Here is a 14,044-nt window from a genome sequence, read left to right as displayed (position 1 = left end):
CCAAAAATTTGTTCCAAGTAAAATATGAATGCAAGGGACGATATTTGTATGTACATACTTCGTGCCTTTAGGTTGCTAGGCAACCTACGAGTACACAAATATGAAAGCATGACGAATACTTATTTGACATGAACGCATAACCGATTGTTTCGTAGATTTTATTTAAAAATTGATAATGTTACTTAAGTATTTAGGACCGTTACTTTCTCCGCATGTAAGTTGGCATTTAAGGATATTATGTTATAATTTGTTGAATATAAGGTTATACTAAATTTGACTTTATTATTTTATCTCTTATTAATAGGAAGGAGAGAATCGAATAATTTCGGCGGTATGGTCACCAAATAATTTAAAACTTGCAGTGGCCCTGTCGGATCGATCCGTTTATCTTTTCGACGAAAAGGGGGTGAAGAAGGATCGCTTCTCCACAAAGCCAATCGATGCAAAGGTAGCGTATTTGATGACGGAGGATTATCAAATTCTTAATCCACTGCGTTTTCATTATTATTATAAGTAACGTCTGTTCTTCTAGTATGGGAAAAAGAGTTACATCGTTAAAGGCATTGCCTTCTCTCCAGATTCCACCAAGATCGCGGTGGGTCAGACGGATAACATAGTCTACGTGTACAAGATCGGCGAGGAATGGTAAGCCATGACGCAACTGAGATATAATGACCATTTTTAAATAATTGCATCTTCAAACAGGGGTGAGAAAAAAGTGATTTGTAACAAATTTGGCCAAAGTTCCGCGGTGACTTGTTTGGCCTGGCCGCTAGAAGGGCCGATAGTCGTCGGTTTAGCCGATGGAAAGGTACGAGCTGCTTTAGTGAAAGCAAATAAGGCACAGACCTTGTATGCTGCCGACACCATGACCATTGCCTTGGCAGTTAAGTAGGTATTCCAAAGCTTAAGGTTTAATTCCTATCGTTTTACTCTTAAATTTAATTTACTTTACCCACAGTGTCAAAGGGACTGGTTTCCTGTCGAGCCATGCCGATGGAAGTATCATAAGGTATTACGTGACCGATGACGGTAACGGCGAACCATCCGGCAGAGTGGTAACCCACGGAGTACCAGCTTATGCGCTGGCATGGCTTCAGAGTCACATCTTGGCGTCCGGCTGCGACAAGAAGATAACATTTTATGATTCTCGGGGTAAAGTGTCCAAGACATTCGACTACGGTCGCGAACCGAACGAACGAGAGATGACAACGGCATGCTGTAGTCCCAGTGGTCAGAGCGTAGCAGTTGGATCCTGGGACAAGGTCCGAATCCTGGACTGGAGCCCTCGAAGATCCGTCTGGGAAGAGTCGAACACTCGATTGCTCCCGAACCTGTATACCGTAACTACCATGGCTTGGCGAAGGGATGGCTCCAGGTTAGTCATCGGAGGTCTCTGCGGAGCAGCGGAACAGTTCGAGACGGTCTTGCGAAGAGCAGTGGTGCGTGGAAGCCATGAGGTAGCTTACGTGGGCCCTAGCCAAGTTGTAATTCGCTCCCTAAATGGTACGAGTCGTCCCGTAGTGATCAGATCCCAAACCGGAAGCGAAATCGAAGACGTTCGAGTCCTAGGACGCAGAGACAATCACGTAGTAGCCAGGACGACGAGTACTCTATTAATCAGCGACTTGGAGCTGAATCTGCTGAGTGAAATTCCCTGGGAAGATAAGGGCGGCGGAGAAAAGTTCTTCTTCGAATATCCCGGGGTGTGTTTGATCTTCCGAGCCGGTGAGCTGGCTATCGTCGAGTATGGAAAAAACGAGATCCTGGGATCCGTCAGAACGGAGGCGATGAATCCACACGTGGTTAGCGTCAGGATAAACGAGAGACACGTCGCGGGCTCCCCGGAAAACAAGAGGTTAGCCTACCTCCTGGACCCTCGTACCGTCAGGATCGTCGATTTCGTCACCGGGGCGACAGTGAGTTACTTCCTAATCTCCAAATTGAACGTTTTCATTAAAAAAAAAAAATAATAATAATAATATGATACAAGCCCAAATGATATCAAAGCAAGATTAAAAAACCTGTCAAACTTGTAGGTCAGCATCGTTAGTCACGACGTCAGGGTTGACTGGATCGAGCTCAGCGAGACCGGTCATCGTCTTCTGTCTCGAGACAAAAGAGGCAGACTCTGGCTGAGCGACGACCAAGGAAATCGTAGCCTCTTGCTAACGGGAACGAGTTTTGCATCCTGGGTGCCAGGAAGCGACGTGGCAGTTGCTCAGACTGGCCAGACTCTGGCGGTCTGGTACAACGTAGATGCTCCAGAGGCAGCTACTCTTATAGGAATCCGAGGAGATGCCATGGATGTTATCAGAGAGAGCAACCGAACGTCGGTCACCGTAGAGGAGCCTGGAGGACGAGTGTCCTACGTCCTGGATGAGAGTTTAATAGAGTTTGGTACGGCACTCCACGACAACGACTTTGGTAGAGTAGTGCTCTTCCTCGAAGAACTCGGGGACCGTCCCGAGGTAATACATTTATTTATACATAAAAACAGTCAATCAGCACCGCATTTATGTATCACTCGAACTCGATATCTTTCTTATCGATGTACCATTCAGGCCGAAGCCATGTGGGAGAACGTGGCAAGAAACGCAATGGCTGGGAGACAGCTCCTCGTAGCCGCCAGATGTTACGCAGCCCTTGGTGACGTGGCCTGCTCCGACTTCCTCAGGAACATCATGGAGATCGGACAGAGGTACTCTCGATTCACTGTCACTCAACTTCTACCATACGTTACACATATTTTAAATTTTCTCACCACCCCAGATATGCGGAGGAAACTGGAAATGACCCACTGGCAAGTCCAGACTGCTGGGCGAGGATGGCAATCCTGAACGGTGAGCTGAAGACCGCAGAGGCCATCTACCTGGAGCAGAATGAGCTCGACAAAGCCCTGGAAATGTACCAAAGGTAACCGATGCCTGCGTAAACCCTCTTCGATATACCTTCTATATCACTGAACAAACCACAAAAACTTATTAACATTTAATTTAAAATTCTCACGATCGAATCCAAGATATTGGCATTGGGAGGATGCCTTGACTCTGGCACAGAGCAGAGGCTGGTCAGGTCTTTCAGATCTGCGAGACCGACACTTGTCCTGGTTGCTGGAAAGTGGTCAAGGAGCTCGAGCAGCAGCGATCCTGGAGCCAGAAAATCCACAAAGGGCAGTAAAACTATATCTAGAAGCTCGTCGCCCGGGAAGAGCGGCAAGACTCGTCCTGGCGATCGAGGACCTCCTAGAAGACGAGGCTATGGTCAGCCAGGTGGTGAAGACCCTGAAGAGCGCCGACCTGATGGAGCTGGCTGGCGAGATCCTGGAGAAGACCTCGGACTCCACAGGAGCGATAAAGTGCTACGCCCAAGCCGGAGTCTTCGCCAGGGCGCTGGAATTGGCTCGAAAACTGGATCCCAATTCCGTGGTTGGTCTGGAAAGAGACTGGGGTCATCATCTAGCCTCCAGTGGGCATTACGACGCGGCCATCAACCACTTCATAGAGGCTGGGGAGACCGCCCTGGCCTTGAACGCCGCCATCAACGCCAGACAATGGAGGAAAGCCCTGCAGATCGTTCAGGTACTCGAGGAACACCTCCGACCCAATTTCTTCAAGATGTAGCTTGTCCCATCGTACCATTATTATACCATAATCGTCATCATCGTGCGTTATACTATATCTGCAGGGAAAGCATTCACGTCCACCCCGGTATCTTCTTCGGATTTATCAAGAAATCTGTTCAACAGGTGATCGAGAGCGACGATCCAGAGACTAGGGAACAATGCGAGAAACTAGGAGAGTATTTCGCATCGGTTGGAGACAAAGAACTTGCGGTGAATCTGTTCATCAGGGCTCATCGAGCCCATCGAGCCGTGGAGACCCACGTCCAGGCTAGAAACTGGTCCCGGGCGTATCAAGTAGCGACGGAGTACATGTCCCCTGAAGAAGCCACGACCGTCTTGGTTAAACACGCCGAGGTTTTAGAATCTTCCGGCGACCTGCGACAAGCCGAAGCTCTGTACTTGTCGGTGAAACAATACGACTCGGCCATATCGATGTACCGCAAGGCCGGCAATCGCGGCGAGATGATCAGACTCGTGGCGAAGTATAGGCCAGAACATCTAGAGACGACGCACGCCCACCTGGCGAAGGAGCTCGAGGCTGCCCACAAGGCCAGAGAAGCCGAAGAGCACTTCCTGGGAGCCGGGGACTGGCGAGGAGCGATTACGGCCTACAAAAACGAGAACATGTGGGAAGATGCTTTGAGAGTCGCTAAGGAGGCTTCCGGCGACAAGGCTGCCCAGCAGGTATGTAGAGTCAAAGGAACGTGGATATTAATTTCTTCGTAAATTTCGGTAGAGGTAAACCTCTTCGCGGTGCTCTTCCAGGTCGCCCTGATGTGGGCGAAGACCCTGGCTCCTGAATTGGGTGCTAGACTGCTGATGAGGCTGAATTACCTGGAGCCTTGTCTTCGACTTGCCTGCGAGGCGAACCTCTTCTCCTGGGCACTGGAGATAGGGAAGTACTGCGCGAGCGACCTGAAGAAGGAGGTCCATTATCGTCACGCCATGTACCTGGAAGACCAGGGGCATTTTTCCGAGGCTGAGAAGGAGTTCGTCCTGGCCAATAAAGCCATAGAAGCGGTGCAGATGTATATTCACACCAGAGAGTGGGACAGTGCCGAAGAGGTGGCCCACGCGCATTGTCCCGAGGCTCTTCCTCAGGTTTTGGTCGCGAAGGCTGCCGAAGCAGTGGAGTCTCAGGACTACGCCCTGGCGGAGTCCCTGCTCCTCAGGGCTCACAAGCCGGAGATCATCGTGGACCACTACAAGGTAGACATCGGATTCTCCTTCGGGAACACTGCTGTGACATTTTATTTTATTTTTTTTAAACGATTCTAGAAAGCCGGCATGTGGTCCGAAGCGATGAGGGTGTGCAGAGAGTACCTGCCGAGTCAGGAGGCGGCCCTGAGGAGAGAGCTGGGCCAGCGCAGTCTGGGTATGGACGCAGGAAGCAACCTCGAAGAGGCGCGTCGATGGTTGGAGGTAGGGGAGATTCGAGCAGCTCTCGACATCTTGATCCTGGACCCCCAAGCTCCCAGGACGTCGTTGATCAAAGCAGCCGATATCGTTCTTCACGAAGCCGACCCTGAGACCGCGGTCCAGGTGGGAGGTGACCTTGCAGCGAGACTGCTGACCATCGGAGAACACGCTCTGGCTGCTCAGGTGCTTCCCTTCATCCAATAATCCGCGCCCCATCGCAATCAGCGCGAAAACGCACACCAAGTCAAGGTATCTGATTTAAATAGAAACGCAAGATTAAGACGTGATTTCCCACAGGTGTTCCTGCAAGCGGACAGGCTGAAGGACGCCATCACCGCTCTAGCTCTGGTGGGCGACTGGGGAAGGGCTCGTCGAATCGTCCAGGAACTAGCTCCAGACCTAGAGCCTTACCTCGACGAGAAGTACAAAGAAGCGATGATAAGAGACGACCAGGTCGACAGACTCGTGGAAGTAGACGCCAACGCGGCCTTGGAGCTCCTGGTCAGGAAAGGTCAGTGGTCCCAGGTCTTCGAGGCAGCTTCCAGCCAGGGCGAAGAGTTCCTCCACAAGTACGTCGCCCAAAGGGCAGCCCAACTCCTCAAGTCCGGGATGCACTCCCAGGCCCTGCAACTATTCGCCCAGTACGGTGCACCCTGCATCCCACAGAACTATAATCTCTACTATCACCTATCGGAGAGCATTCTCAACTCACCGGAAACCAAAGAGGACTACAAGCACCTAGGAGAACTGCGAGGGACTCTTCGGGGTCTCTGCAGGAGTCTTGATGCCTCGTCGGAGACAGGGGAGAGGTTCGAAAGACTTTTGAAGGCCACCCATTACTCTGCTCTCAGGTCTGCCTGTCGACCTTTTGCCTCTCTCTCGGGGTTGATCCTGAAGAGCTCGATTACCTTGCTGAGGTACTCCGACATACTTCTAGCTGATCGATGCTACTTCGAGGCCGGAGTGGAGGCCAGATCGGCAGGACTCAACAGCGAAGCTTTTGTCTTCTTCAATCATTTTTTGGACCTCGAAGAGTGCATCGAAGAGGGTGATGGAAGTATCCTGGACGTGGACGACCTCAGGGTCACGGATTTCCCTTTGGAGGTTCCTTTACCTGCAGATCTGAGTTTGACGAAGGAGCAGAGGGAAGAAGCTAGAGAATGGGTTCTGGCTGTGTCAATGGACCAGAGGGTCGAGCAAGGACTTCCCGTCGACCAGAGAGGCGTTTATATAGGATCCTTGACGAGTCCCTCGAATTCTGGAGGAGTTTCTCAGGAATGCGTTCTTACGGGATATCCCATTAGAGCTTCCGTGGTTAGATTTGAAAACAGCAGTCGCGTTGCCGACAGAGACGACTGGAATAAACTGGTCAGTACTGCGAGGCAGGCATCGGTGGACTCCCCGCTGAACGATGTCCTGGTCTTCGTCCAGGAATGGGTCGGCACTGTACCTAGTTACACGTTTTAAATTACTTTTTATGACTATCTGAACACCCTGACTAGGTCACCGAACACTTTTGAAGGAACCCACGACATAACCTCTCTCCACCCTTACGAATGATTCTGTATTCGAGCCTGAATATACATAAAATATGTATCTGCAATCGTATAAGTTAATCCTACTCGTCAACGGGAGCCTCGCCAGGGTCGCAAAGGACTCTACGCAACTACTCTGTCCGCCGCTCGTAGATACACAACTCGCTACTCTCACACGCCTACGCATTCGCGTCCTATTTATAATATGTATAGTATGTATAGTATGTATATTATGTATATTATGTATAGTATGTATATCTATGCGTATGTATAACAATAATACAAGTTAAAAAGGTACAACCGCGACGGGAAAAGGGTTTTACGGTAAGATTTACAGAGTGGGACCCTCCTGGCTCCCTTCGAACTAGGTCGACGCGAATCACGAAACCGACCCTGAAGAGAAACATCCCGAAGAGGAAACTCTTAGGAAACCTCCCAAGAATGAACATCCCGAGGACGGATTGCACTAGCAACGGAGTTTCCCGATCCTGAGACATTTCTCGACCTCGGGCCACTGGTTCCATTTCCGACCATCGCTGTACACACCGAAGAGGGCCCCTCGTGCCTCCCTCACTTCTGGGTGATGCGAAACACCGGGCCGATCCTGAGAAAGAACCTTCTGAGGACGGACCTCAATTCTGGCTTCAGGTCGAAGCACATGACTTCGCACAGTAGAGCGTAGCAACTGGACGCGTGGACGGCGAACCGGTTGTCGCTCATCTTCAGGATCCTCGTCAGCATTAGAAGAAGGATCGCCATCCAGGCGTCCCTGTGGGCTTCGTTCGAAAGAGCCAGAAAATATTCCAGAGCCTCGCGAGCGACCCCGACGAGTCGTTCTTCGACCTTAGGCCAGTCGCTCGACCTTCGTTCATCGCTGTACATCTTGAAGAGGATGCGGAGGGCACAAGCCAGAGACTGGGTCTCCTGCTTAAGGAGGTTCGGTTTCACGTTTCCGCGGAATCCGGCCTTCCACAAGACGTTCCTCTGCTCGTGATTGGCGTTGAAGGTCTTGGCGAACCTGCAGAGGACCTCGAATTACTGGTCACGTTGATAAAACTACGAATTACAAAGGCTGAAATAGGGCAACCCGTAAGGGTATTCCCTCGCTCGAGTCTAGACTGCTTAGAGCACCTCTTTGGGATGTCTTTTACCGCACCTGTGCGACCTTAGGAGGCATTCCACGAGGATGAGGAGGTGCGCGGAAGTCAAGGCGTGGTACATGCCCTGGTCCTCCTTCTGCAGGTCTTCATGGGTCTCCTGTGTGCCGGTCTCGGTCGACCTGCCGTTGAGCATGTCGGCCTGCGCCAGAGCCAGGTTCTCCTGGTCCTCCTTCCTCGAGGTTGCCGGGTAGAAAATGACGTTGTCGATCGTCTGAATCAACTCCAGCTGGACCACGCATCTGATCAGCAATCCGGAGAAGACCTTCGTCCTCGCACTCTCGCCGTTCGCCAGGCTCTGCGTGCTGTTACTCCTCTTCAGGATACCCACGTGGCCGTCGCACTCCCCCGTGATGACGTCAAGGTCCGACTCCTTGTTCGGGGACTGCGGCTTCCAGATGAGAAGGGCGCTCGGCAGGGTGTTTTCGAAGATGTCGAGAACGCACCGGCAGGTCTTCTCCCACGTGGGCTCGTCGAACCTGACGCCGTTACTGATGACCAGGTTCTCCAAACAATTCGTACCCGACCTGGCCAGCTGTTCGTTGTCCTGTTGCACGCACCACAGCAACTGGAAATACAGCTGCTCCAGTAAAATCGGACCCAGAGTATCGTAAAATTGGGAGAAGACGTCCACGATCGCGTAGAGGGCGTGGTTACAGGTCGTCGTCATCCACTCGGCTTTCTAAAGACAAAATTAACGTCTCTTCGGCATCTATACACCATGGTAAATAAATGCGCTTAAATATATACATAAATGATCTCATCGCTCACTTCCGTGTGCTGCTCGGGCAATTTCATGTTGTCGAAAATCCTGAAGAGCACCTGAAACAGGTCCTTCCACCAGTGGGGCTTAAAAGAGGCCCCGTAGGTCTTGACGACGTCGAAGAGTACAGTCAAAGCTCTCGTTCGAACGTCCAGCTTGCACCTGCTGACCACGCAGGAGAGCTCGAAGAGCAGGGGGAACCAGCCCCTCACCTTGATGAAAAAGAAATTCCTCTTTCAGTCTCAGGAAATAATTTTCAATTTACAACGTCAGCAGTTTTCGTTACCCAAGCTCTGTCTTCCTCGGAGACCATTCCGCTGTCGTCCATCATGCCCTCGGCGAAAAGATGAGGATTCGCGTCGATATAGGACGCGCAGGAACGTATCAGCCTGATCGCCTCCATGCTCGTGTCAGGGAAGGAGGCGTTGCAGGCGAATTCGCTGAGGCACTTGACGGCATCCTGGAAGGAGTCCACCATGATGCTGAAGTCTTCGGCATAGAGCTCATCTACGGGAAAGACGATAATAAATTCTCAAGAGAAAAAGTAATTCCACTCGTTTTAACCAAGAATCTAGCTAGTACTTATGATTTTCCCGGTCATGGAGAAGGCAAGGTCGACAACGGACTCGTCCCTATCGCTGGCTGCATGATGAAAAACGCTGAAGATGTTCTTCCAGCCCGACCTGATGTTGGGAGCTTGAGAATGCACGATCTGGGCGACGCACCTGACGACCATGTCCCTGATGATCGGCGAGCGGTTTTTCTTCATGATGTGCTCGAACGGCCTGAGGAACTCCTTCTGGAAGCGGAAATTGGCAAACTCCCCCTTCTCGATGAACTTGGTGGCCAATTGTCGAAGAGAATCGACGGCGAAGAAGGAGATATCTTGTCGGGGACTACAGCCGACTCTGTCGAAGTGGTCCCCCAGGACCTGCCAGATTCTGGACCACTGGAGTCTGATGCGACCCATGTTGTAGTAGGAGATCTCCACGATCTTCGTCAAGGAGAACATCCGAGGCTGCGAGGGGTGGGCTAACTCTTCGAGGCTCACCTGGCAAAGGGCCTTGACGAACTCAACGATGGCGTCTCCATCCAGCCTTGTGGATCCTGTGAATATCCTGTCCACGGCCACCACGACGCTTTGGGAGCTGGTCTCACCTATGGACTCCTTCACGCTGGCTGGAAGGACAATATATTTATGACCATCCACCAAACGATTGCAAATACAAGTTCCAACTTTTAAAGTTAAGGCTCCAACGTACGATCCAAGGAGCTCAAGTTCAAGCTGTTGGACTGATGCGAATTGTGCGTCAGGTTGGTGAAGTTGGCCAGGGGCGACGGGAAGTGAGGCTTCGAGGGGGGTCCAAGAAGTTGAGGTCTAACCCCGGTGCCGATCAGCTGGGCCAGCTCCAGCTGGGATATGCACTTCACCACGTCTAGCCATGAGCTTCCTAGATAATTCCCATCGGTATGCGCCACTGTGATCAGGGTCTTTATGGTGTCGATGTTCTTCGCCTTCATCTCCGTGATCGGCGAATTTGCCGTCAATAAAGTGAACCTCGCCAGAGCCTGCACGTACGCGTCGCGCTCCAGCTGGGGTTGCAATAAAAAATGTGGTCAGTCTTCGAGGTCTAGGCCGAAGAGCGAAGCAAGTCGAGCCTTGGGCTTACAGTCATGTGAAAGATACAGGCGATGCGAATGGCGCACCGGATCCCGTCCAAACACAGCGAGGCTATTTCAGGGTCGTCGCAATCCTGAAGACCCACACTGAAGGCCGCTAAAAACGGGGTCCACGCGATTTTGAACATAGGTCGAACGTGTTCGAGGTGCTTCGCGGTCGTAAATGGAGCCTGCACGTGACTGACCGACTCCATCAAGTTCTTCGCCGCCGTGGAGATAACTTCCATCTCCATATTCCACAAAAGTCGACGTTTCTTTTCACTGGATATTACTGAAAATGTTATATAAATATTAATTGATGTCTCGGTCGAGTTTCTTCAGGGTGTTTTTTAATTATATTTCTAAGTTAAGGATGCTCTTATCGAGCGATTTACCTTGCTTCCCAGGTCGGTTAGGATTGGACTTCATTTTGATCTCGTTACCGGCGATCTCGTCGTAGATCTTAGACAAGTACTCCTCGGGCAGGTCTTCGTTGTCGCTGATACGCCGGTTCAGCTTGATATACTGCTCCTTGGTCATTTTGTTTTTGACCTGGGGCGAATGAAGGTCGGTCGTGAGCATTATTATCGAGAAGCCCAAAACGTAGGCAGTGTCTGCACTGGTAAACAATCCGTTACTACAACAGAAACGGTATGGTTCGCCGCTAAAAGCTTAACACGGTCTTTACAAGTCGCGAGGCGCCGACGGGTTATGATTAAAAGGCCGGACTTCTAGTTAGAAAACGTTTCAGACTTATCGATGCTAGTGCAACCATTGACTGCAGGGCTTGACATGGAAATGTCTACGTGAATAATAAACATTCGAGAATTTGAATTTTGGAATGACATTTTGCCAGCCTTGCACTCGAGGTATTAATGAAACTAAGGTATCGTCAGAGGATAGGAATCTTTCCGAAGTAAAGGCACACTCACTTCGGATTGCACTCGCAGTAGCGACTGGCGAATTTCTCCATCAACCTGTCGATTTTCTGGGCTTCGCCAGGGAGCCTGAAGCCTTCTAGGAAATATCGGAGAGCCGTCACCAGGTCCCTCTCGGCAAAATCCATCTGGTCGATGTAATTGTACATAACCTGGTTATGATTGTGGTCTCCAAGGAAGTCTCCGACGGCAGTCTTGTCCAGACGTTCATCGCCATGAAGCCATCGAGCAACATCCTCTGCGAGGTTTCCAAGCAGACCCTGTTCCTGCAGGTACTGAACACCTTTACTTGGTTTCCGGTTAAATCTGTGGATAGGTTAGGAATAAGTCGGATTGAATGTAGATATATATGCTCCGATGATATAATAATATCTGTTTGTTATAGAAATTATATTGAAAATCATACATGTCGATGCCAGCCTCCCAGACTTCTTTCTGTTGTTTCTGAACCTCGTATTGCTCCGGAGAGTCCGGCACCTCTTTATTCCCTACGAGACTAGAGTTAGCGGATGACAAGCTGCCAGCGCTACCGTAACGAGGCAACGGAGGCTCCAGGGTTGGACCAGTTGGCTCCGATGGCACTTGCTGATCCGCAGGTACACTTGGATTTACATAGAGATCTCTTGACCACTCCACCATACATTTTAGGATCGACACTAGACACTCCAAGCCCCTTATTCTCATGGATTTCTCTTGATTGGGAGAGGCTCCGAGCTCTAGTGCCTGGCGACCCTGTGCAATCTTTGACAAGTCGTTGACGAGCCTAAAAATGACGAATATCATCGGTCAACCATGTATCAAAATTGAATAAAAATAATTTCTTAATGGAGAAAAAAATTACCTTTCGAATAAATTAGCTGCCGATAGATCACAGTCATAGTTTACGTATATGTCGACAACGCTCTGCGCGTCTGCACAGATCCTTGTCAGCGCATGGATGACCATCCACTTGTGCTCGAAAGAACTGCTCGAGGTCTCTAGGATGTTCATGAAAATTTCCTTAAAGAAAACTTCGATCTGCATTTTGAGGTGCATCTTGAATCTTGCCAGTAAAGCGAGGAACAATGCAAGAGAGAGCTCGAACACTTCAGGCACAGAGGACACACCGTTCTTTGATAGTGCTACGCATAAGTACTGCTTGATCGCTATGACAAACATCTCATTGGAACGAAGGACCGGTCCAGCATTCTGAAGGATTCCAAGGAGCAACTGTAGAGATAGGATCTTTGATCGGAGCTCGTGTGATCTGAAAGATTACAGGTAGTTTAGATTAATTATAAACCAGAGACAAATAAATTTATTACCAATACTCACTTTGGATCTGGCGTTCCATCGGGTAAAGGCTTCATAGAGAGTTTACAGAGTGCCCTGAATACCAGAAAGGCATCCTTCTGCAAGACATGAGTAAATTTAGCGGTGACCATGTTGTCGGTCTCTGCAGTTGCCTCGTCGGTATTGTCATCAGTGGGCACTTGGTCAAGACTAGGCTCTTCAGAAGGCGACGTAGCAGGCTGATCCTCAGGAATCACCGAGTCTACGACATCCTCCAAAATGGACTTCACTACGTTACGCGCTTCGGAGGCACTTTCTGGTACAGACTCTTCGTTGTTTATTGGCTCGCTCTCCGTCTCCGCCCCAGAGGCCATCGACACATCCTGCTGCTCCACTTCGGTCCTTGCCGTGTCTTCTTCCTGAGAATGGATGGTCTGTGCAGAGTTTAAATTACAATGGCTCGGTTGGAATGGATTAGGACATTGTAGGTGAGGTTATGAGAGCATAAGAAATTATTTCAGTGTCTGACCACTATCAGTGACAAATCTTATCTTTAAATCTAGTTACTAAAACTTAGCAAGGTACGAACCGCTTGAGTCTCCATCCTTGCAAATATCACATTAATCATCTGCGTGAGAGTCGCCCGAGCAGTGGTTTGATTAACTAAATTCCTTGATGCCAGGTAAACGTTATAAACAGTGCGTATGGTAAGTAAAACAGTTCCTTCGTGCACTTCGACATGCTGACTGGTCATTACCGTCAGCAAAGCTTTGATTATCTGCAATTGTACACCCTCGTCTGTCTGAGGCCCCATAAAACAGCCACATATTGTCTCGACAATGCGAACGATTAGTAGCTTGTTAGGATCAGTCGAGTCCGGTACGTTTCCGGTCAAATGGCCATAGGCAATCAACTTTTGCAAACAATCCAAGGCAGTGACGACAATTCTGGGGGACTTGCTCTGGCAAGCCAGTTCAAATGGTAAGAAGTATTTCTCCGCCGATATAACATTCGAATCGCTCTTAGGCTGAGGCAAGGCATTAGACGTCGCTTCCTCGCCCTGCACATTTGGAACCTCCTTGATCTCATTTCGCAGGTCCTCTAGAAACCAAAACAAACATTTAGATGTTATTCCAAGGAACATTTCTACAATGAAATATTTTCAAACCTTACCCAAAGCTGACTCGCAGGATCTTCGTAGCTGTGAAAGGTGAGACCGCTTGACATCACGATCAGCCAAGATCTTCTCCAGAGCTCTGACGATGAACATCTCTCTGGTTTTGGAGTTATTTTGCATCGTCACCGGCTGCAACAGTCCGGGTCGCCTCCTGGGGCTCTAGCAGGCCCGCGTTGGAATTTCGTTCGGAGGAGCGCCAGATGAGCGACTGACGAGGTTAAGTCTACCGAAATGCATTGACGTGAGCATCTTCGGATCCTCCTCAGTGTGGAGTGCCCTTATGCGCGGTCGGAACGGCGTTGGAGTCGCCGCGACATGGAAGTCACCTCGCGCGGTACCATCTGTGCGATCCTTGACTCGTGCAGAACCTATCGGGGAACGCAAAATTCGAACCAACAGGGTCAGGCGGTCTCTGCGGGGAAATCAGGGAAAATTAACGGAGATTAGAGCGACCTAACCAGCTGACAGCCACATATACACACATTATGCACATATAGGA

The 14,044-nt window shown here is 50.1% G+C and overlaps 2 protein-coding genes across 3 annotated transcripts; one reads left to right on the top strand and one right to left on the bottom strand.

Annotated features, from left to right (window-relative positions):
* Nucleotides 1-39: 39 nt before the first annotated feature.
* LOC105695108 (intraflagellar transport protein 172 homolog) lies at nucleotides 40-6,840 on the top strand. The gene is made up of 13 exons (XM_012416405.2): nucleotides 40-214; nucleotides 305-448; nucleotides 533-645; nucleotides 706-891; nucleotides 962-1,919; nucleotides 2,040-2,471; nucleotides 2,565-2,701; nucleotides 2,773-2,916; nucleotides 3,023-3,581; nucleotides 3,749-4,309; nucleotides 4,391-4,834; nucleotides 4,904-5,227; nucleotides 5,342-6,840. Exons 1-13 carry the CDS (start codon nucleotides 176-178, stop codon nucleotides 6,509-6,511), a joined length of 5,211 nt encoding a protein of 1,736 aa, XP_012271828.1. The 5' UTR covers nucleotides 40-175; the 3' UTR covers nucleotides 6,512-6,840.
* LOC105695107 (brefeldin A-inhibited guanine nucleotide-exchange protein 1) lies at nucleotides 6,595-14,022 on the bottom strand. 2 transcript variants are annotated; one of them, XM_012416403.2, is made up of 14 exons: nucleotides 13,542-14,022; nucleotides 12,958-13,469; nucleotides 12,411-12,802; nucleotides 11,938-12,342; nucleotides 11,503-11,859; nucleotides 11,091-11,402; nucleotides 10,554-10,795; nucleotides 10,170-10,450; nucleotides 9,762-10,092; nucleotides 9,082-9,678; nucleotides 8,786-9,006; nucleotides 8,508-8,711; nucleotides 7,736-8,418; nucleotides 6,595-7,597 (listed from the first exon to the last, which is right to left on the bottom strand). In XM_012416403.2, the coding sequence occupies exons 1-14, from the start codon at nucleotides 13,663-13,665 to the stop codon at nucleotides 7,150-7,152; spliced, it is 5,109 nt and encodes a 1,702-aa protein (XP_012271826.1). In that variant the 5' UTR covers nucleotides 13,666-14,022; the 3' UTR covers nucleotides 6,595-7,149. The 2 variants fall into 2 exon arrangements, with proteins under 2 accessions (XP_012271826.1, XP_012271827.1); XM_012416404.2 differs by having other exon boundaries at nucleotides 7,150-7,597; nucleotides 12,411-12,787.
* Between the last annotated feature and the right edge of the window lie 22 nt (nucleotides 14,023-14,044).

The sequence above is a fragment of the Orussus abietinus genome, unplaced genomic scaffold (assembly GCF_000612105.2).
Source record: "Orussus abietinus isolate OABI.00-Male unplaced genomic scaffold, Oabi_2.0 scaffold59, whole genome shotgun sequence".
Lineage (NCBI taxonomy): Eukaryota > Metazoa > Arthropoda > Insecta > Hymenoptera > Orussidae > Orussus > Orussus abietinus.
Note: the sequence above shows the minus strand (reverse complement) of the source record. Positions and strands in the feature narration are given on the sequence as shown.

Coding starts and splice junctions, on each gene's coding strand:
- LOC105695108 (XM_012416405.2), top strand. CDS start 176: ATGTTACTTAAGTATTTAGGACCGTTACTTTCTCCGCAT. Junction 215..304: donor GACCGTTACTTTCTCCGCAT/GTAAGTTGGCAT, acceptor TCTTATTAATAG/GAAGGAGAGAATCGAATAAT. Junction 5,228..5,341: donor AACACGCTCTGGCTGCTCAG/GTGCTTCCCTTC, acceptor GATTTCCCACAG/GTGTTCCTGCAAGCGGACAG.
- LOC105695107 (XM_012416403.2), bottom strand. CDS start 13,665: ATGCAAAATAACTCCAAAACCAGAGAGATGTTCATCGTCAGAGCTCTG. Junction 8,712..8,785: donor CCGAGGAAGACAGAGCTTGG/GTAACGAAAACT, acceptor TTTTTCATCAAG/GTGAGGGGCTGGTTCCCCCT. Junction 7,598..7,735: donor TGCCTCCTAAGGTCGCACAG/GTGCGGTAAAAG, acceptor GGTCCTCTGCAG/GTTCGCCAAGACCTTCAACG.